Here is a 22,320-nt window from a genome sequence, read left to right as displayed (position 1 = left end):
ATTGTCCCTCACCTGAGGCATAGTGATCTTCAGGTTAAACCACCGTCGGTCATCCTCTCTAAGGATAGAGTAGCCCTATGGCTTTCTAGGACTAAGATGACTTTAGTTTTAATCAGAAATCTATCACCCTCTACCTACTTCAAATATACTCAAGGATTGAGCTTCCACTGTCCTCCGGAATTAGAGAATCGAGATTTCCAAAGATTCACAACCCTCTGAGTAAAAAATGATTTCTGCTCATCTCAGTTCTCAATTACATCCATTTTTAAGTTTTCCCATGACTCTAGACTCCAACCAGAGAAAATTTTCATCTGCATCTACCTTGGTCCATCCCTTTAAGTATTTTGTAGGTTTCAGTGAGATCACCTCTCCTTCTTTGAAAGTCTAATGAATACAATTTCAGTTTGCTCAATGTCTCTTCATAGAACAGTCCCTCTACCCAGGGATCAAGTCTGGTGTGCCATCATTGCACTCCCTCTATGGCAATAATATCTTTCCTGAGATATGGAAAGCATCTTTATCGGGTCAGGATATCACAAACAGTTCAGGTGACGGACAACTGGAAGTACTCGGGGATGCCCTCACAAGAACGGGGTACGATGCCCAACTCATTGACCGCTAGTTCCGATGTGCCACAGCAAAGAATTGTAATGACCTCCTCAGGAGACAGACACGTGCTGCAACTGACAGGGTACCCTTCATTGTTCAGTATTTCCCAGGAGCTGAAAAATTACGCCATGTTCTTCGTGACCTGCAATACATTATCACTGAGGATGAGCACCTCACCAAGACCTTCCCCAAACCTCCACTACTTGCCTTTAAACAACCGCCAAACCTCAAACAGATCGTTGTTCGAAGCAAGCTGCCTGGCTCTCAAGAAAACTCCATGCAACCCTGTCACGGTAGGCACTGCAAGACGTGTCAGAGTGTGTACATAGATACCACTATTACGCGTGGAGACACCTCCCACCTTGTACATGGCAGATACTCATGTGACTCAGCCAACGTTGTCTATCTTATACGTTGTAGGCAAAGATGCCCGGAGGCATGGTACATTGGGGAAGCTGAGCAAAGGCTACGACAACGGATGAATGGGCACCGCACAACAATCAACAGACAGGAGGGTTCCCTCCCAGTTGGGGAACACTTCAGTGGTCCAAGACATTCAACCTCGGACCTTCGGGTGACCATCCTCCAAGGTGGACTTCAAGACAGGCAGCAGAGAAAAGTGGCCGAGCAGAGGCTGATAGCTAAGTTCGGTACCCATTGGGAGGGCCTCAACTGGGACCTTGGGTTCATGTCACATTACAGGTGACCACCATTGCACTCCACAGGCACTCCTATACACACATACACACGGACACAAATACACACAGACGCGCACACAGACACCCACACACACCCTTACAGACACACACACTCCCACACTCACAATGCACCCCCTCACAGACTTAAGACACTCTGAACTCACTACACACACACACATACACTTTCTCACACTCGCAACCCCCAACCCAGACAGACACACACACACAGACAAAGACCCACATGCACACATATATTTTGTGGGGTGAATTTGTACTTGCAGAATTACATTGTACTTTGCTCAAAAACTGCATGCATTCATGTAGAACTCTGAGCTCAAAAACTGCATGAATTTATGTAAAACTCCGTGATCTCACTTTTTAGATTAGAATAAATCTAAACATCCTGGCAGAGACAGAGAACACAGGGGGCTAACACTTTCAATATATTGTCTAGCTATCACCATTGTTAACAGCTGACCCGAGAATGCAACTTTTAGAAAAAATGGTTTTGTGATTTACACATGAAAGAAGTGAAACTATCACTGTATTCTAACAGATGAAAGGCTTAACAGACAATCAATTTTTCAATGTATAATTTCAGTTACATCACACTGCAAATTTTTGCTATAAATTCTGTGGGTTAGGGTTGAGCCCTCCACTACCACCTGATGGAGCGTCGCTCCGAAAGCTAGTGTGCTTCCAATTAAACCTGTTGTGTGATTTTTAACTTTGTACACCCCAGTCCAACACTGGCATCTCCAAATCAGTTCATAACCAATGTAAGTAATTTTGTTAATTCTGACGTAGGGTACTAGAGTAGTGCTCATTACTTTTAGCTGAGAGAGCAATGGTCACAAACAGGAAGTGCCTCACAAAATCTTCTGTTGTAAACAACAATGACAAAAGAAAGCAGCAGATGGATCGGTTTGTGACACACACTCACCACACACTCACTGACTGATAGATTTTGCCAAATGCCTGGACTATGAGAGAAATCATCCTGTGCATCATTGTGACATTTGGTGCCATTGTGTGGAAAGTGCAACCTGGATTAGCACAGGATGGCGAGGTTCCTATGGAAACTGAGAACTGTACTGAGGGAACTGGAGCGCAATCATTGCCAGCAGGTAAACTTCATTATTAAGATATAAGAGTTTTGTAATATTTGATAAAACCCATGTTTAAATAAACAACCTTGCTAGTCTTATATGCACAGCTGTGAGATGGGCAACTGATAAACAGTCTTTAATCTGAATTCACTTAATGCATTATTGACATTGATCGGTTAAAGATCGAGAAACGAAAATTAAACTCAATAAATAGGATAAGAATTAGAATGGCAACTTGCAAGCCATGCTGCTAATGAGATGTTTAGGAGATATGAAACACTCACCAGAAAATATTGGAGAAATTCAGCGGGTCTGGCAGCATTGTGGGCAGAGACACGGTTAAAGTCCAGTATTATTTCTTCGGAACAGTATCAGAATTATGTATCTGCTTTAGTCACAATGATTGTAAATTTTGGAATTTCTCGGAACATTTTATGATAGTTGGGATAATCCTTCCTGCTTCAAGTAAAAATCATCTTAATGCAACGCTAACATTGCCTTTACCATTTATGACAGTACCATTTTTATTTTTCAACTGTTTGTGAATTGTTCAAAGGCTCCCTGGATTCCCAGAGCTGCCTCACTCCACTGCTTCCTCTCTTTGTGCTGTTACTAGATGCTAGATTTGGGATAAGATGATTATATTTTGACAAACCACAGTTAAATTGTACTTGCTGTGGCCACTATACTAATAATGTTTGAATGCCCAAGGTTAAGAAAACACACCTTTTTATTAAAAAAAGGAGCTATGTGAAATTGGAGAAACTGGAAGTGATTTGTAGGGTGTGGAGTTTGTCCTGAGCTTTATTTTTGGAAAATATTAGGAAGGGTGACAACTTGAACAAGCTGGAGTATGGTCAGGTGGTTTTAACTGACATTCTAAATGAAAGCAGTTTTATTAATTCATTAATGTGCGATTTTACTTTTCATAAATAGCCTGTCATTTTATAACATGGAACATCCAGTAACTGATTGGCTCAATCGTGGCCTCAACCTACCATGTGAGCAAGTCTTGATTTTGCTTTCCTGTTCAGTTTGCGCTGAGTTTCAACATAATTCACTTTCTTGTGATCCAAAGTTGTCTAAAGTTGTTTGAGGTATTTCTGAGCAACATAATAAGAATTTGGCAATCAAGCAATAATCCACAAAGGGGCCATAGATATCTATCCATTAGAGAGAGAGGGAGAGATAATTGATAAAACATATCTTGAGGGACATCCCACTACCAGCTTGTTTAAGACAAGAAGGCAGGCCTCCATGAGCTATCACAGGGGTTCATTCAGTCTGAAATGGACAACTGGGATGCCTTGTGTCAGAAAAGATTGGAAACCCAATAGATTTGTGGCTGCTTGCATGCTGACTGAGATTCAGTCAGTAGAGCTTTTGTTTTTGAATCTGGGGGGTTGTCAGTTCAAGTGACACAGCAGGTTCTGAGCACAAACGTCAAGGCTGGTGCTCTGAGGGAATGCTGCACTGTCTAAAGTGCTGTCTTTTGGATAAGTTGTCAAACAACAGCTCTCTTAACTGTATGCAAAATACCAGTTGGCCCTATTTGGAAGCGGAGAAGTATTAGTCCTAGTCAATATTTATTCCTTACTGAAGTAGTATTCAATGGCTACCACAAAAATTAGCTCATGCATTTCTTATGTTACAGCAACAACTACACTAAAAGTAGTTTGTTTTCTGTAAAACACTTTGGCACATTCTGAGTTGTGAAAGATACGATATAATAGCAAGTCATTTTATTTGGTCTCCTGGGATCTCCCGATAAAAACACAGCCAACTAGAAAACAAACATTTGGGAAATTGAAGCACGGGAAACTGAAGGTGGTGGTCTGGGTAATTATCAACCTAATCTTTTCAATTAGATGCATTCTATGAATTGAGGCTGGAACAGACCTTGACCCTCCAGTTCTGTTATGAATAGTCGGTTTCTTCACCCACAGTCTTTAATTGTAACAGGTGCCTTGAGAAGAACTTGAGTGATTTTCTTTTGCCAATGATATTTTGCTGTTTGATGTTCAACTCTTTAACCAGGGCTGTAGCATGAGAAAGGTAAGCACTGAACAAAAAAGAAACAGGTATCAAGGTGCATCAGCTGCAGGTGATGTTTGACCTGCAGAACAACAGCATCACATGACAGACAAACCAGAGTGTTTTTCTGTGGATTCCTAGGGAATAAGGTGGAGTAGATACTCTAACAGTTCCAAAACACAGGGTGCCATATCATACTATGCTGCTTGCAGACTGTATTCTCTGGTTCATTAGGACCCTTTCTCCAAGTCCAAAACTAGACAGGCCAGACACTTATAACTCGGCTTCTGGTATTTGTTTAATTGATTAATGTGAATAAAAATCTTCAGTTAATTTGGTAATCAATTCCTCTACATTTCAAGACACAAAAATGTGAAATGATGCATTTCCGGAAAAGAAAATTTTCACCATCAGTTTTGCTGTTTAGCAATTCCTGGTTAACCTTTCAAAGCTGGACAGGTGACAACTGTAACTGGACTCTGTACTGAACAGAGAGTTGCTCCACTATTAATATATGATCATACATTACTATTCTCACATTACAATATCTCGAATTGTGTTGATTGCTTAGGGAGGCTTTGGCCAAGTGATATTGTCACTGGGCAAGTAACCGAGAAGCCTATGTTAATACTCTGGTGACATGAGTGTGAATCCCAACATGGCAGATAGTGAAAGTTGAACTCAATAAAAAAATTAGCTGCCCTAATGGTGACCATGTAACTATTGTTATTGATGAGTTCTTCATGGGAGGAAATCTTCCATCTTTACCTGCTCTGTCCTGTATATGACTCCAAACCCAAAACAATGTGGTTGATTCTTAACTGTCTCTGGCCAATGTGGTTTGAGCAATAAATGTTGGCCTAGCCCATGAAGGAATAAGTGAATGGTAATCGTTCAAATACAGTCAATCGGTTTGTGCCAGTATTAATTCAGGCTCAGCACAAAAAAGTGAAATGACTCCACAAAGGCTGGTATCCATTCACCAAGTTGCCTTTCATTTACATATGCATAGTTCAAGACTGACCCAGCTACCTCAGAGCCAGCTCCTAGAGTGAGCAGAACCCTTGACACTCCTGTTTATATCTGTCAGCCAGGACTCCCTCATTACACCAGATTAAGAGCCTCAATCGGGAAATTCATACTTTGTGAGATACACGTGGCTGACCTCATTCCAAACATTCCAGGAAGAATTTGTAGTTTTTTTATTCATTCATGGCGTGTCGGTTGTCCATCAAATATCTTTTGTCCATCAATTTCAGAAACTGTCTTCTTGAACCATTGTCATCCATGAAGGAGTGTTTGTGGGTCCATAAGGTTGATAAAGAAGGCATTCCAGGATTGTGACCCAGGAACAGTCAGGAAACAGTGATATCATTCCACACCAGGATGATGTATAACCTGGAGGGGACATTGTAGATGGTGGTGTTCCCATGCATTTGCTGCCTTGAGCTTCAAGATGTGGAAGCTATTGATTTGGAAGGTGCTGTCAAATAATCCTAGTGACATGCTTCTGAAACTTCTCACTTAGAATGAATTACCTTGAAGCTCAGGTACCATCATTAGAGTGAGTTAAACTACCTTGAAGCTCAGGTACCATCATTAGAGTGAGTTTATTTTTCCTGCCGAATTTTAAATGAAATTTCACTCATAGGAAATGGGCATCATAGACCAGGCCTGTTTTCATTGCATGTCCCATGAGAAGATGGTGGTGTGCAGCCTTTTTAAATTGCTCAGGTCTATATTATTTTGGCACACCCACCATGCTACTGAGGAAGGGTTCTGTTTAGGAGATATTGTTGCAGAGACCAGGTGAGTTACTGCCTTGCATCTCATAAATAGTACACATTGCTGCTACTGTCCATCGGTTGTGGAGGGCATCAATGTTTTGTGTGATAAACAGTCTACCAATCAAGCTGCAAACAAACAAAGTACTGTGGATACTGGAAATCTGAAACAAAAACAAAAATTGTTGGAGAAGCTGAACAGGTCAGTTAAAGTTTCATGTATGGGGACTCTTCATCAAAACGTAGGGTCTCGAGAAAGTTAATTAAATGGTAATAAAATAATGAGCTCTTCATTTCTGTGGAGAGGCGGATCTGTCCCAAGAACAGAGAACAGTTAATGGCCTCAGAATTGTGAAGAGTATCTAGAGGGTAAACTAGATTGAATAGTTTCGACTGACAGGTGGGTCAATAAGCAGTGGATAGAACTTTAAGATAATTGTCAGTAGATCCTCAAGAATCTGTAACCAGATACCTTTGCACCTAAAATGGTGCCATAAGTGACAACTTGTAAACTTTTCACTGTACTCATGTGACTACATTTGACAATAAAGCCAACTTATTAGAACAACAGAGAAGGTGAGACTTTTCTAAACACAGCAGTTGTTGTAATCTAGGATGCATTTTCCAAAAAGATGGTGCAAGCAGATTCAGATAATAATTTGCCAAAGTGAATCGGTTACGCTTGAAGAGGAAAATGCCAGCAAGATAAGAGTAAAGAGTGGGGGTTTTGTACAAAGTGAATAGATCCCATGAAGAATTAATGCAAGTGTGATGGAAAACTTGTGCTATAGAATTTTATGAGAGGGTATTAAGTCTTGGCCTATGTTAGATTAGATTACTTACAGTGTGGAAACAGGCCCTTCTGCCCAACAAATCAACACCGACCCTCCGAAGAGCAACCCACCCAGACCCATTCCCCTACATTTACCCCTTCACCTAAAATTACGGGCAATTTAGCATGGCTAATTCACCTGACCTGCACATCTTTGGACTGTGGGAGGAAACCGGAGCACTCGGAGGAAACCCACGCAGACACGGGGAGAATGTGCAAACTCCACACAGACAGGCGCCTGAGGCTGGAATTGAATCTGGGACTCTGGTGCTGTGAGGCAGCAGTGCTAACCACTATGCCACCCTGTTTATTTTGGTAAACAGAATTTACACTATTTCAAGGTGATATATTGTTAAATTTGGAGTCATAATGCAAATATATGTAGTAGTGGGTTACTTGCAACGCAAGTATACTTGATTCAGTGAGTTAACTGAGGGGAGATGAGCAAGAGATAAAATTTCTATGCACAGAAATATAAATCAATGACATGTCAAAAATAGTCTATTTTGCCCATCCAGTCCCTTATAATATTTACCCACAACGCACCAGAATCCAAATCTGATAAGTTAGCTCTGTTGCTATATCCCTTTATTTCCACTTCCTTCAAACGCCTATTGAAGCTATTCTGAAATGTTGGCTTAGAGTCTTAAGGAAGAAGCCATTCAGCCCATCAAGTTCATGGTGGCATGGTTCTAACTCGAGTATTGTATTGTATAGCCTCATAACAATTTTAAAAAGTCTCCTGTTTCTCCTCCTAAATTTTGGAAGACCTTCAAGAAAACCAATATTCCAAGGCAAGTATTTATTTTTGCTCAGGTATATAACATGTGTTTTTCCATTTCTTTTGCAGCCCTACAGAATGCCAGTATTTTCTCAGTGAACTCGGGGAATTGTATTAATCACTTCCCTATCAGCATGTTCCAGACCTACAGTGGAGAAACAGAGCAAGAATTATTCCCAGTGTACCAGGACGACTGTGAATTGAACTCTCACTGCCAGGGATTGGAACTAGAACTCTGTTGTACAAATGGTGCCTTCAGCAAATGTGTCCGATTTCAGAGTCAAGGTGTGTGAGTTCTCTAGTATACAAGTCAAATGCAAAAGAAATTAAAACAAAGGGGCATGTGTTCATGTTCAACATCATACTTTATTCTTTTATTGGAAATGCTTTTCCGATTTGCTAGCACAATTTTAGGATGCAAATAGTTAAAAATACGATTTCCAAAGTTCCAGGGTGATCCTTTCATTTGTGGATTCTGGATGTGAATTCTACCTAAAATGATTGTAAACTCTACTGTGACATAAGCTTTTTCTTACAGTATGTAGAATTTTTCTTTCAGTTTTTTAGATTGCTTTACGTCTGAGCAAGCACAGGTTTACAGCACAATGCTGCCTCCAGTCTGGCATTTAATTGGCATCCACTCACAGAGGCTGCTGTGGTCAGTGCAAACAATGTCACTGAATGTAGCTCTCAGGTTGGAGTTGAGGTACATTGATTAGATTAGAGTGAGAGTTACTCTGTATCTATCCAGATATATACCTGAATTTGCTTGCTTGATGTTAAATATTTTACATAGGAAAGTGTTTCATTTTACAGCTGTATTACCTCTGAAGTTGACAGGTACAAGTTTAGGAAAAAAGGTGTTAACTGCAAAGGTTAAGAGTGCAAGGTGTAAACTCCAGTGCACAGTGGAGAGTACATCATTGTTTTACTTAGTTCAATTCTATTCAATTCAATTTTATTCAATACAGGAGAACAGGCCCTTTGGCCCACCAAGCCTGCGCAGATTCCTAATCCTTATTTAAACCTATTACTTATTGCCCATGCACAGTTTCTATCTCTCTATTTGCGTCCATTTGTGTCTATCGAGATATGCCTTAAATGTTGCTAACGTGCCTGCTTCCATCACCTATTTTTGTTTACCAAATTATAAATAGTCAAACACGAGTTGAAGTTATTCCTATCTAGCTCTGAGCCAAGTGGTACAATGAGTAAGAATCCAAGACATGACATCCAATCCTATTTATCAACAATTGTATTGGCTTATGGTCTCCACAAATTTAGAATGGATCTATTTCATAACTATTGGTGAAGCCATCAATTTTAATTACTTAGTATCCATAGATTTTTCTCTGCTTAACAAGGAAGATTACAAAATCCCAGGGATAATGCTGAAATTTTGCACATAATGACGTTAAAAAATATTCCCTCTGGCCTTGAGCAATGTTAGAAAAGTCAGATTGTCCCTGCTGTTCTTTTGCTCCTTTCGACTCTGGTTGGACATCCTGTCCTGAAAGATTGATGTCCTAGAAACTGAATGAATATTACATACCGCTGCCAGGTGCCTCTTTTGCAGAGGAGATAGTTAAAATAGAGTTGGTGCCCAGCCCATCATTTTCCCATTCTCACCCAAACCCAGCTCCATAATGTAAGGTGAGGGTTACCAAAATTGGCAGCCTCCCCACCATAAGTAAATAAAGAACTAAGCATCAATTGAACTTGTTTAAAGCACAATTGACCCTAACATTACATTGTCAATGCCATAATATGATTGCATGGGCGTGAGCTGGCAGCCCTGTATTTACAAAAAAATGTTTTTCCAACGTTGGGAAGGAAAAAGAATTCTGGGGGTTTTTGGAGGTGCCCTTTGCATAATGTTCATGAACGCCAGAAGATAGTAATCCACCTTCATCCTCCCCACCTGGACTTTTAAATGAACTCCACCCTGTCCTTCCCACCCTGACGTAACTAAGCTCTCCCTTTCAAACACTTACCTGGATCTGAGATTCCAATAGGTCTTCTTTCAGCCTGGGATTGGTTACAGCACCAGCGGTGTTCATCCCAGAGCTCTGATGTTGCTGACATCTCCAGAGGGTGAGTGTTAACCCCACCGTAATGTGGAAGTCGAACTCTGCATGAATCTAGTCCACCTGCAGCACATCATGGCTGCAGGATATCCCTTTGCTGGAATCTGAGTTCCCTTCTGTGTGAGGCATGCTATCTACTATCAATACCAACCACCAACCACCAACCATCCCTGTTCTATGAATTCATGTCCCTTGTCTTAATGCTGTTACGTTAGAGGATTCATGAACTTTGGCCCAGCATCAATGATGCTACCTAGTGTGTGAATTTTAATGAAAGTTTGAGCAAATTTCATTTCCTCATTGTTTCACCTCTTGTCACTTTTGTTGGTACATGTTCTGAGGCAGGGAGGCATTGGATAAATAACGGTGACTTGCCGTCGTACAGATCTCATTTGCTGGGGAGATGTTAATTTAGACAGTAAGAAATTTGTCACTCCTGCAACATCAGTGAGGAAACATACTTACAAGAAGCTTGTTTTAGAATATCAATGTTGAATTCTTTGTATTGATATAGTGTTATCTCTCTAACCTCTGCTCCCTTCAAGCACAGCTCCATATTGTGAGGATATGGTCTCTGAGTTTATCTTATGGTCCTGTTTGAGCTGTGATAATTTACCAAGTGACCATCATAAGTGAGCTTTGACAGTGAGCGTTGATATTCATTCAAGAGTCAGTGCATCAAAGCTAAATTTGAATCTATTTACATGAGGAGGTGATGGTAGGCAGGTTTTCTGGTATTAGTCACTTGACAGAGATCAGGAATGGAAATTTCAATCAATCTGTAGATGTATAATGAATGGCTTTCTTCTGCATATTCTTTGATTGAAACTCAGCCTCCACAATCCAATGAATCTGATCCGTGAACCAGCTTTGGAACGGATGTGTCATTCACCGAAGTTTATTTTTACTCAGATATGTGAGTGTAGAGTGTCTAAGTCTGTGAGGGGGCGCATGTGTGAGTGTGGGAGTGTGTGTGTCTGTCGGAGTGTGTGTATGTGTCTGGGATGGGAGGTTGTGAGTGTCTGTGAGGGAGAGTGTATAAGTGTACGCGTAAGTATAGATTGGTTTAAGTCTGTGAGAGGATGCATGTGTGAGTGTGGGAGTGTGTGTGTCTGTAAGGTGTGTGTGAATGTCTGTGTGCATGTCTGTGTATATGTGTGACTATGTGTATGAGTGTGTGTGTCTGAAATGGGGGGTTGTGAGTGTCTGTGAGAGAGAGTGTATAAGTGTGTGCATAAGTGTACAGTGGTCTAAGTCTGTGAGAGTGTGTGTGTGTGTGTGTAGGAGTGTGCATTTAGTGCAATGGTGGTCACCTGTAGTGTGACATGAACCCAAGGTCCCGGTTGAGGCCCTCCCTATGGGTACAGAACTTAGCTATTAGTCTCTGCTCAGCCACTTTTCGCTGCTGCCTGTCCCGAGGTCCACCTTGAAGGATGGTCACCTGAAGGTCTGAGGTCGAATGTCCTGGACCGCTGAAGTGTTCCCCAACTGGGCGGGAACACTCCTGTCTGTTGATTGTTGTGCAGTGCCAATTCATCTGTTGCCGTCACGGTAGTCGCTGCAAGACGTGTCAGAGTGTGGACATGGATGCTACCATTACACGTGGGGACACCTCTCATCATGTACATGGCAGGTATTCATGTGACTCAGCTAACGTTGTCTATCTTATACGTTGCAGGCAAGGATGCCCTGAGGCATGGTACATTGGGGAAACCGAGCAAAGGCTATGGCAACATATGAATGGGCACCGCAGAACAGCCTAAAGATTATGGCACAGGCAGAGAACACAGGGGACTAACACCTTGAACATATTGTCTAGCTAACACTAATTGTTACAGTTAACCTGAGAATGTAACTTTTAAAAAAATGGTATGTGATTTATACATGAAAGAAATGAAACTATCATGGTATTCGAACAGATGAAAAACTCAACAAACAATCAAGGCATTTTTCAATGTATAATTTCAGTTACATCACACTGTAAACTTTTGCTACAAATTCTGTATCTTACAATTGTGTCCTCCACAACCAACTGATGAAGGAGCGGTGCTCCGAATGCTAGTGCTTCCAATTAAACCTGTTAGACTATAACCTGGTGTTGTGTGACTTTTAACTTTGTCCACCCCAGTCCAACACCGGCATCTCCAAATCATGACTCCTTTCCAATCCTTTAACCTCAATATGAAAGAAAAATACAGCTGGCAATTTATACCCTCCAGGATTCAGTATTGAGTTCATCAATTCCAAACCATAATGTATTTCCTCCATTTTGTTTCTTTTCAATTTGTAGATTGGACTTTAATTTTTGTTTCTTTTCAATTTCAGATGGCAGCTTCATATCATTCTGCCATTAACACCTCTTTTAGTCACATCTTTTATTTCTTTGCTTGACCCATTACCGTTTCCTTTGGGCTTGCTGTTTATCACCCTCTGTCTTTCACCCTCTGTCAGACCTATCCCACCCTTCAGTCTTCTACTTGATTAAAACATACTACCTTTCTAACTTTGCCAACTCTAACGAAAGGACATGGACCTGTAACATTAACTGTTTTTTCTCTTGCTGTTGATGCTTTCAGACTAGATTTTCATTCTCTCAGCTGATGGTACCACTCGACAAGTCAGTTTCCAGAGAGAAGTCTGACTTGGCAGATCACAAATTTTATTTTTGCAATTTGGTCCCATGATGGTCAGTCACTGAACATTTTCACAAAAAGCTGACAATCTACTTTTAAAACAACATAACTTGATTACACAGAAGAAAGAGAAAAATAAAAGCTAAAACAATTTGGAAAGATCATATCATAACCAGCAAAAAGGAATATTCAACCATTTTTCTCAGCAATATCCAGTACAGCACTCAACCCGAATGAAGCATCACTTCTATCTTCAGTCTTTAATTTCTTACTGGACTGCTGAGGTCAGTCAGTTCCCTTCTGCGGTATTTTGCACATTTGTCAGAGTCTCTCCATCCCTCCTTGAGATACGCAGACAGAAGCTAACTCACTGCCTTTTGTCACTGAATTTGAAGAAAACAATCAGGGCTTTTCCAGCAACTTTGAACACTTTGAGGCTACAAAGTAGCACATCTGAAGATATTTGGATCAGTAGACAAATAGGAAAGGTTTGGAGGGATATGGGCCAGGACCAGGCAGGTGGAACTAGGTTACTTTGGGATTATGTTCGACATAGACTGGTTGCACTGAAGGGCTCGTTGCTGTGCTGTCTGATTCTTTGACCCTATGAATAATTTCTTCTGAATTGACCTTTGTCCTCTGGCCTCTGTCCCCTGGCTGCTGGCCTCTCCATCTGGATTTAGGAGCTTATTTAGTTCCCAGGACAGCTTATCTGGTCATTTAGCTTAACTCACATTTTTTTGGGGAATGCTGCTTGATCTGTTGGTTGAAGAAAGGAGGTTCTGACTTGTAAAAAGAAGTCACTTTCACAGAACTGAAAAGCAAAGACCCATTTACCTCTTCTTCAGATCCTAATGTTGATAATATATGAAACTTTAACACAGTATTTTCAGTTTTTATTTTAGATTTAATCTTTCTGTTTTATAGTTGGAATTGACTACTACCTTGGATGGGTAAAACTGAAGATAAACGAATTTGAGTTGGACACAAACTACAGTGGTTGGGATTACTTCGACCTATTAAGAAATGCTAGTGGTTGGGTATGTAAAACCACTGAACATATATTCCTGAATGCTCAGTAGGAATATATAATTGTGATTTTCGTCCAAGAAACACAATTTGGAGATGGTAATAAATTTTAATAACATTTTTTTCTTCTGTTTATTTTTCCTTTTCTCTTTCGCTTTGACTGAGTGTTACCCTGTGCTGAGAGTAATTCCATGCATGGGAACAGCTCTCTGGTTAAGTGAGTTGGCAAAAGAAATTGGTAGATGGAGTAGACCAGAGGAAAACATTAATTTATAAGTTAACAGGTATGCTAGAAAAGCAGTATGTTATTTCAATGGAGACAGGTTGCAGAACTCTGAAGTATGAAGAATGGAAAGGTGATAGGAAAGGTGAAGAATGGAAAGGTGGTATTATCGCTGGATTGTTAATCCAGAGACTGAGGTAATGTTTTGGGGACTCAGATTTAAGTCCCACCATGGCAGATGGTGGAAATTGAATCCAATAAAATGAAAATCGAGAATTAATGGTGTAATGATGACCATGAATCCATTGTCGATTGGGGAAAAACCCATCCGGTTTGTGAATGTCCATTGGGGAAGGAAATCTGCCATCTTGACCCAGTCTGACTCCAGACCCATAACAATGTGATTGACTCTAAAAACTGCCCTATGACCAATAAATACTGGCCTAACCAACGGTTCCCTCATCTCGTGAATGAATAAAAGAATAATAAAAGTGTCTGGTACGTGAATCTGAATCACATAAATTTAGCATGCTAGGTAGGTAATTAGAAAGGCAAATAGAATGTTGTTGTTTATTGCAAGGTGAATGGAATATTAAAGAAGGGAGTATGATATAGCTGAACAGGACTTTGAGAAGACCACATCTGGATTATTGTGTACGTGTCTGGCCTCCTTTTTTAAGAAAGGATGCATTGAGGTTGGAAACAGTGCAGAGGAGGTTCACTTGACTAATACTGGGATGGGGAGAACTACTTTAATGAGGAAAGATTGGTCAGGCTGGAGTTACCAAGCAAGTTAATGCAAATTAATGGCTTGCTGCCATTCTCTTGTCACAGTCACAACAGTGTTACTTAGCAATTAGTTGATGTTTCTATCCACACATTTTCATATTCTGTTATTATGTTCTAGCTGGAAGCTGCACTCCTAACACATGATGTATCTGATGCAAATATCCACGTCCTCTGCCCAGAGACAACCTTTATAGATCAACAGTACCCAGTCCTTGGTTTTATGTTGGCAGTAGATCGGAGTTACAGTATCGATTGGCTCCAGCAAGGATTCCACATCTTAATTAATACCAGTGAATACGTATGTGATGTAAAACTTGGAGGTAAGATGATGTGGAGCAGGTCAGACTTTTGTTGCATGTGAATGACTTCTGAGTTGTTATCATGTGGTTATTTTTTATCTCTAACTGTCTCTCCCTGTTTCTCTCTCTCCATCAAATGTGAGAATGTTTTCATGCAACCCAGATCCTTTCTTACTTTGTTGAGGTTGGCTTTATCCCTGTTAATTGTTTTTTGCGCTGGATTGTTAACATTACTTTTCCATTGTTACCTGAAACATTACTGTCCACCAAAATGGTGTTTTACTGACATTTTGATCCAATTGTCCCATCCCATTCCTCAGAGCCAGGTCCTGCAGTGCCTCCTTTCTTGTTGGACTGGAATCTGTAGCTGATGTAGGAAATGCTGCAGATCACATGTGATGGGTGACACGGCGTTTTGCTGGGGATCTCTATGACTCTATGAATAGAAACTCTTGCCCCCTCTCACCTGTACACCACGATTTTCCCAGCTTTTATTTGGCTAATAACTATGCAGTATTTTGTGCACCTCTCTGTAACTTCCTTACAAATGTGTCTCTTTTCATCCTCCCCACTAGTTAGTCACCTTTATACTACATTGAGCAATGTACTTGCCCTTTTTCTTGTTCCTTAGCTCTAACCAAATTAATTTAGTTCTTGACCCCTTGAGAACATCCTCTTTCTCTTGTACAGCAATTCTACTTAATCAATACCTACCTTTCCTACCTTTCCTGAACATCTTTATTTCAGGATTATTTAACACCCAATTCTGCCCATCCTTGTGTCTGCTTGTTATTATCACAACATCTTATTTCCACCTGCCAATTAGCACGGCAACATGACAATTTTATTTATCACATTCTGTACAATCGTATACATCTGCAGCTACGTTTATTAATCTTCATTACTTACTCCCTTACTCTGACCCTTTCGATTCACTTACTATTCTGGTACTACTTCTCTCTCCCAACATTTTGTATATCTTGGTATTCCTCTCTGATAGAAGGCTCCTCCCCACAGATCCCCAGTAACACAAGCAAAATGTTCTGCAGGGAACCTGTTCAGATGCAAACCATGTGGCCTGTACAGGTTACATCTTCCCCAGAGCTAGTTCCAATGTCTAAAAATCTAAAACCCTCCCTCTTCTCCAACCACCCATTGATCTGCCCTTGTCTTCCTATTTCTGTACCCCATTTACATGTGGCACTGGAAATTATCTGGAGATTATTTGAAGTAATTTGAGATTTTTGATATCCTGCTTGCTAATTTTCTAGCTAGCTCCCTAAAATCTGACTGCAGGATGATATCCCTCTTGCCACTTGTGTCATGGGTTTTAAGTGGACCATGACTGTAGACCGATCACTCTGCTACCTCAGGGTGTTCTGCATCTGTTCAGTGACCCTGGCACCAAGGAGGTAACAACCATCCTACACTTACATCTGTGATTGCAGAAACATTGACCTATTCCTCTAACTCTTCGTTTGTTGTGTCCATGAATGTGTACTCTCTGTCTCTGTATGTAGCTATGTATGTCTGTCTGACTGTGTGCAGCTGTATCTGTCTATGTGTGTGTCTCACTCTGCTTCCGCCTGTATCAGTGTATGTCTGCTGTAATGTGTGTTTATATCTACGTACGTAGGTGTGTGTGTGTGAGTGTATCTGTATGTTATTGAGTGTGTGTCTGTCTTTTCTTCCATGTATCTGTGTATGTGGTCCAATGAAACCCAGTTCCAATAAGTTCATCTTTATTATTGAGTTAATAAAGAATGGAAACAAAGACAGAAGTTGCTGGAAAAGCTCAGCATCTCTGGCATCAACTGTGAAGAGAAATCAGAGTTAATGTTTCAGGTTGATTGATTTTTCCTCAGAATGGTCACCAGACCTGAAACATTAACTCTGATTTACCTTCACAGATGCTGTCTGACTGACTGAGCTTTTCCAACAACTTCTGTTTTTCTTTCTGACTTACAGCATCCTCAGTTCTTTCAGTTATTAATAAAAAATGGACACAGCCTACCAGATCGGGTCAAATACTTATCTGACTTTAGGCTCCCTATATCACGTAGAGACACTAATGCTGTTCCTTTTCCTGGACTTGTTCTCCTGCAGATGGCATCTGGCAAATGGGGAACACATCAGGAATACAAGGCCACAGGATAGACAGCAGCAATCTGATACATGAAGCACCGAGTTCAAATGCAAGCAGCATGACCACTGAAAGCATCTGGAGTGCATCAGATTTGGAAAATATTTCAGTTGAGAATTCAACAGCTCTGTTTGGGAAATCAATGGAGACTCAATCAACAGGTTCTATGTGGGAAAAAAGTAACTCAGTTTATGCTCCCAGTTACACGGGGCCAGTAAACCGACCAGAACAGAGGAGGGCAACCACAACAGTTCTTCCAACTCAGACAACTGGACAGTCAGAGATGATGACAGATATAACAGCCACTGTTACCATGGAAACAGGTACTCTTGCACAAAGTGCTGCCTTTGTGGTATGGAGAGTTAAAACAGCAAAAAGGTTGCGGTGTGGCACAAATTGAAAATACAGATGGCAAGGATGCCCATGTAAATCTATTAATTGCTCAAGAGATGTCTAATCAAGAAATCTGAATAGAATACTTTGGCAAAATCATGTGGATTCTTGCAGTGTAATGTATAGTCTAGCCAAGAATTACTCATGTGGTCCTGGAAAGAAAGGTGCACGAGTATTTCTGAAACAAAAACAGATATTGCTGGAAAAGCTCAGCGGTTCTGGCAGCATCCGTGAGGTGCAGTCAGAGTTAATATTTCGGGTTCAGTGACCCTTTCTCGGAGGAAGGGTCACTGGACCCGAAATGTTAACTCTGAGCTCAGACCTGAGGCGTTAACTCTGATTTACCTTCACAGATGCTGTCGGACCTGCTGAGCTTTTCCAGCAACTTCTGCTTTTGTTTCTGATTTACAGCATCCGCAGTTCTTTCGGTTTTTGCTCCAATATTTCTCTTGTGTCTTTCACAACTTTACTATATTCCAAAGTGCTTTGCATCCAATTCAGTAATTTTGAACTACAGTCATTATTGCAATATGATAATGAGAATTTATAAACAATGCTGATTAAGGGATAAGGAACACCCCTGCTCCTTTCCAAAATGGGTCCTTGAGTTCTTTTGCATCCACCTGGGTGATCAGATGCTTTTGTGTTGTGATATGGCCAATGGTCCAAAAAGAACATATTCAAGGTTGTTCTTTATACACCAACTCATATTTCACTTGAATGCTTTCCTTCATCGGACAGGGTATTGAGTACAAGAGTTGGGAGGTCATGTTACAATTGTGAAAGACATTGCATCGGCCACATTTGGAATACTGCGTACAGTTCTGGTCGCCACATTACCAAAAGGATGTGGACATTTTGGAGAGTTTCCGGAGAAGATACACCAGAATGTTGCCTGGAAAGGAGGGTGCTAGCTATGAGGAGAGGTTGATTATATTAGTATTATTTTCATTGGAAAGATGGAGGTTGAGGGTGGGATCTGATTGAGGCCTACAAAATCATGAGAGGTGTAGACAGGATGGAGAGCAAGAAACATTTTCCCAGAGTAGAGGACTCAATTACTCCGGGTCATGAGTTCAAAGTGAGAGGGGGAATGTTTAGGGGAGATATACATGGAAGATTCTTTATGCAGAGGGTGGTGGGTGCCTGGAATGCATTGGCAGCAGAGGTGTCAGGGGCAGGAAAGGTAGTGCCATTTAAGATGTATCTAGACAGATACATGAATGGGCAGGGAGCAGAGGGATACAGATCCTTAGAAAATAGGTGGCAGATTTAGACAGAGGATCTGGATCGGTGAAGGCCTGGAGGGCCGAAGGGCCTGTTCCTGTGCTGTAATGTTCTTAGTTCTTTGTTCTTTCTTTGTTAATTAATGCTTTATCTCTGTCTAAGAAGGTATGTTTGCTGTTGTCTTGTTAAGCCTTGACAATGCACTCAGATCATTATTCTCTTTGGTATTAAATTTCCAGGAATGTTACCATGGCTTGAATATTTCAGCTATGAGAAAAGATTGGATAGGCTGGGATGGTTTTCCTTCAAACATATGAGGCTGAGGGGTGGTTTAATTGCGGTGAAGCAAATAATGAGAGGCTTAGGTAGAGTGGACAGGGAAGACCTGTTTCACCTAGCAAGGAGGTCAGTTACCAAAGGGCATAGATTTAAGGTAGCTGATAGGGGATTCGATGGAACATAAGGAAAAGCCTGTAATTCACTGCCAATTTGATGATTGAGGTGGACAGATTAATGCAGAAGGCAATTGACATACTTGCGTTCATTGAACAGTTTATTGAGTATAGGAATGTGGATGTCTTGCTGAGGCTCCCTGCCCATTCATGTATCTGTCTAGATACATCTTAAATGGCACTACCTTTCCTGCCCCTGACACCTCTGCTGCCAATGCATTCCAGGCACCCACCACCCTCTGCATAAAGAATCTTCCATGTATATCTCCCCTAAACATTTCCTCTCTCACTTTGAACTCGTGACCCGTAGTAATTGAGTCCTCCACTCTGGGAAAATGTTTCTTGCTCTCCATCCTGTCTACACCTCTCATGATTTTGTAGGTCTCAATCAGGTCACCCCTCAACCTCCATCTTTCCAATGAAAATAATACTAATCTAATCAACCTCTCCTCATAGTTAGGCCACTTTTAGAATACTGAAATCAATTCTGGTCTCCCTGCTATAGGAAAGATGCTGTTAAACTTGGAAGGGTTCAGAAGAGACTTACAAGGATGTTGCCAGACTTGGAGAGTTTGAACTACAGGGACTGAGTACGCTGAGGCTTTTATCCCTGGTGCATCGGAGACTGTGGACTGACCTTATTGAGGTTCATAAAATCATGAGGAGCATGGATACAGGTGTACAAAACTAGGGGGCATTGCTTTAAGGTGAAAAGGAAAAGATCTAAAATAGTCCTGAGGGTCAACGTTGTCACGCAGAGGATGGTGCATGTATGGAACGAGCAACAAGAATCCCCTATCAGTCACCTCCATCAGTTTCCCGATGAAGGGCTTTTTCCCAAAACGTTGATTTTCCTGCTCCTCAGATGCTGCCTGACCTGCTGTGCTTTTCCAGCACCACACTCTTGGACGCTAATCTCCAGCATCTGTAGTCATCACTTTCACCTTAAATCTATGCCCCATGGAACTGATCTCCCTGTTAAGACAAGCAGGTTTTCCCTAACCACTTCCTCAACTTATTTTTCAACTGTTTCTGAATTGTTCAAAGGCTCCCTGGATTCCCAGAGCTGCCTCACTTCACTGCTTCCTCTCTTTGTGCTGTTACGAGATGCTAGATTTGGGATAAGATGATTATATTTTGACAAACCACAATTAAATTGTATTTGCTGAGGCCACTATACTAATAATGTTTGAATACACAAGGTTAAGAAAACACACCTATTTATTTAAAAAAGTGCTATGTGAAATTGGAGAAACTGGAAGTGATTTGTAAGGTGTGGAGTTTGTCCTGAGCTTTATGTTCGGAAAATATTAGGAAGGGTGACAACTTGAACAGGCTGGAGTATGGTCAGGTGGTTTAAACTGACATTCCAAATGAAAGAAATTTTATTAATTCATTAATTTGGGATTTTACTTTTCACAAATAGCCTGTCATTTTGTAGCATAGAACATCCAGTAACTGATTGACTCAATCGTGACCTCAACCTACCATGTGAGCAAGTCTTGACTCTGCTTTCCTGTTCAGTTTGCACTGAGTTTCAACATAATTCATTTTCTTGAGATCCAAAGTTGTCTAAAGTTGTTTGAAGTGTATCCGAGCAACACAAAATAAGTCGTCAATCAAGCAATAATCCACAAAGGGGCCATAGATATCTATCCATTAGAGAGAGAGGGAGAGATAATTGATAAAACATATCTTGAGGGGCATCCCACTACCAGCTTGTTTAAGACAAGAAGGCAGGCCTCTATGAGCTATCACAGGGGTTCATTCAGTCTGAAATGGACAACTAGGATGCCTTATGTCAGAAAAGATTGGAAACCCAATAGATTTGTGGCTGCTTGCAAGCTGACTGAGATTCAGTCAGTAGAGCTTTTGTTTTTGAATCTGGGGGGTTGTCAGTTCAAGTGACACAGCAGGTTCTGAGCACAAACGTCAAGGCTGGTGCTCTGAGGGAGTGCTGCACTGTCCAAAGTGCTGTCTTTTGGATAAGTTGTCAAACAACAGCTCTCTTAATTATTTTGAATATCTGTTGGCCCTATTTGGAAGAGGAGAATTATTCATCCTGGGTCAGTAAGCAGAGGATAGAAATCAAAGTTTGTGCGAAGATTTGTAGCTCGGGTGCTCGTTGTTGTGGTTCTGTTCGCTGAGCTGGGAATTTGTATTGCAGACGTTTTGTCCCCTATCTAGGTGACATCCTCCTGTGAAGCGCTTCTGTGATGTTTCCTCCAGCATTCATAGTGGTTTGAATCTGCCGCTTCCAGTTGTCAGTTCCAGCTGTCCGTTGCAGTGATTGATGTATTGGGTCCAGGACGATGTGCTTGTTGATTGAATCAGTGGATGAGTGCCATGCCTCTAGGAATTCCCTGGCTGTTCTCTGTTTGGCTTGTCCTATAATAGTAGATTTGTCCCAGTCAAAATCATGTTGCTTGTCATCTGCGTGTGTGGCTACTAAGGATAGCTGGTCATGTCGTTTCGTGGCTAGTTGGTGTTCATGGATTCAGATCGTTAGCTGTCTTCCTGTTTGTCCTATGCAATGTTTTGTGCAGTCCTTGCATGGGATTTTGTATACTACGTTGGTTTTGCTCATGCTGGGTATCGGATCCTTCATCCTGGTGAGTTGTTGTCTGAGAGTGACTGTTGGTTTGTGTGCTGTTATGAGTCTTAGTGGTTGTAGTAGTCTGGCTGTCAGTTCAGAAATGTTCTTGATGTATGGTAAAGTGGCTAGTCCTTTGGGTTGTGGCATGTCCTCATTCTACAATCCATGTGTAGATTGCACAAAACATTACATAGGACAAACAGGAAGACAGCTAACGATCCACATCCATGAACACCAACTAGCCACGAAACGACACGACCAGCTATCCTTAGTAGCCACACATGCAGATGACAAGCAACATGAGTTTGACTGGGACAACACTACTATTATAGGACAAGCCAAACAGAGAACAGACAGGGAATTCCTAGAGGCATGGCACTCATCCACTGATTCAATCAGCAAGCACATCGACCTGGACCCAATATACCGGCCACTGCAGCAGACAGCTGGAACTGACAACTGGAAGCGGCAGATTCAAACCACTATAAATGCCAGAGGAAACATCACAGAAGCGCTTCACAGGAGGCTCTCAAGCACTGAGGATGTCACCTAGACAGGGGACGAAACGTCTGCAACACAAATTCCCAGCTTGGCGAACAGAA

General features: G+C 41.2%; 1 protein-coding gene across 1 annotated transcript in view; it reads left to right on the top strand.

The window, feature by feature from the left end:
- The first annotated feature begins 1,927 nt into the window (after positions 1 to 1,927).
- The window catches only part of LOC122555580 (uncharacterized), a 132,622-nt gene continuing 112,229 nt past the window's right edge, over positions 1,928 to 22,320 (top strand). Inside the window, exons 1-5 of the mRNA XM_087992481.1 lie at positions 1,928 to 2,434; positions 7,917 to 8,132; positions 13,495 to 13,607; positions 14,727 to 14,928; positions 17,014 to 17,373. Of these exons, the coding sequence (XP_087848607.1) occupies positions 2,293 to 2,434; positions 7,917 to 8,132; positions 13,495 to 13,607; positions 14,727 to 14,928; positions 17,014 to 17,373 (1,033 nt within the window). The 5' untranslated portion in view covers positions 1,928 to 2,292. The remainder of the gene's footprint in view (positions 2,435 to 7,916; positions 8,133 to 13,494; positions 13,608 to 14,726; positions 14,929 to 17,013; positions 17,374 to 22,320) is intronic.

The sequence above is a fragment of the Chiloscyllium plagiosum genome, unplaced genomic scaffold (genome assembly GCF_037043375.1).
Source record: "Chiloscyllium plagiosum isolate Xiang-an unplaced genomic scaffold, Cpla_swu_hap1 HiC_scaffold_12, whole genome shotgun sequence".
Taxonomy (NCBI): Eukaryota; Metazoa; Chordata; class Chondrichthyes; order Orectolobiformes; family Hemiscylliidae; genus Chiloscyllium; species Chiloscyllium plagiosum.
Note: the sequence above shows the minus strand (reverse complement) of the source record. Positions and strands in the feature narration are given on the sequence as shown.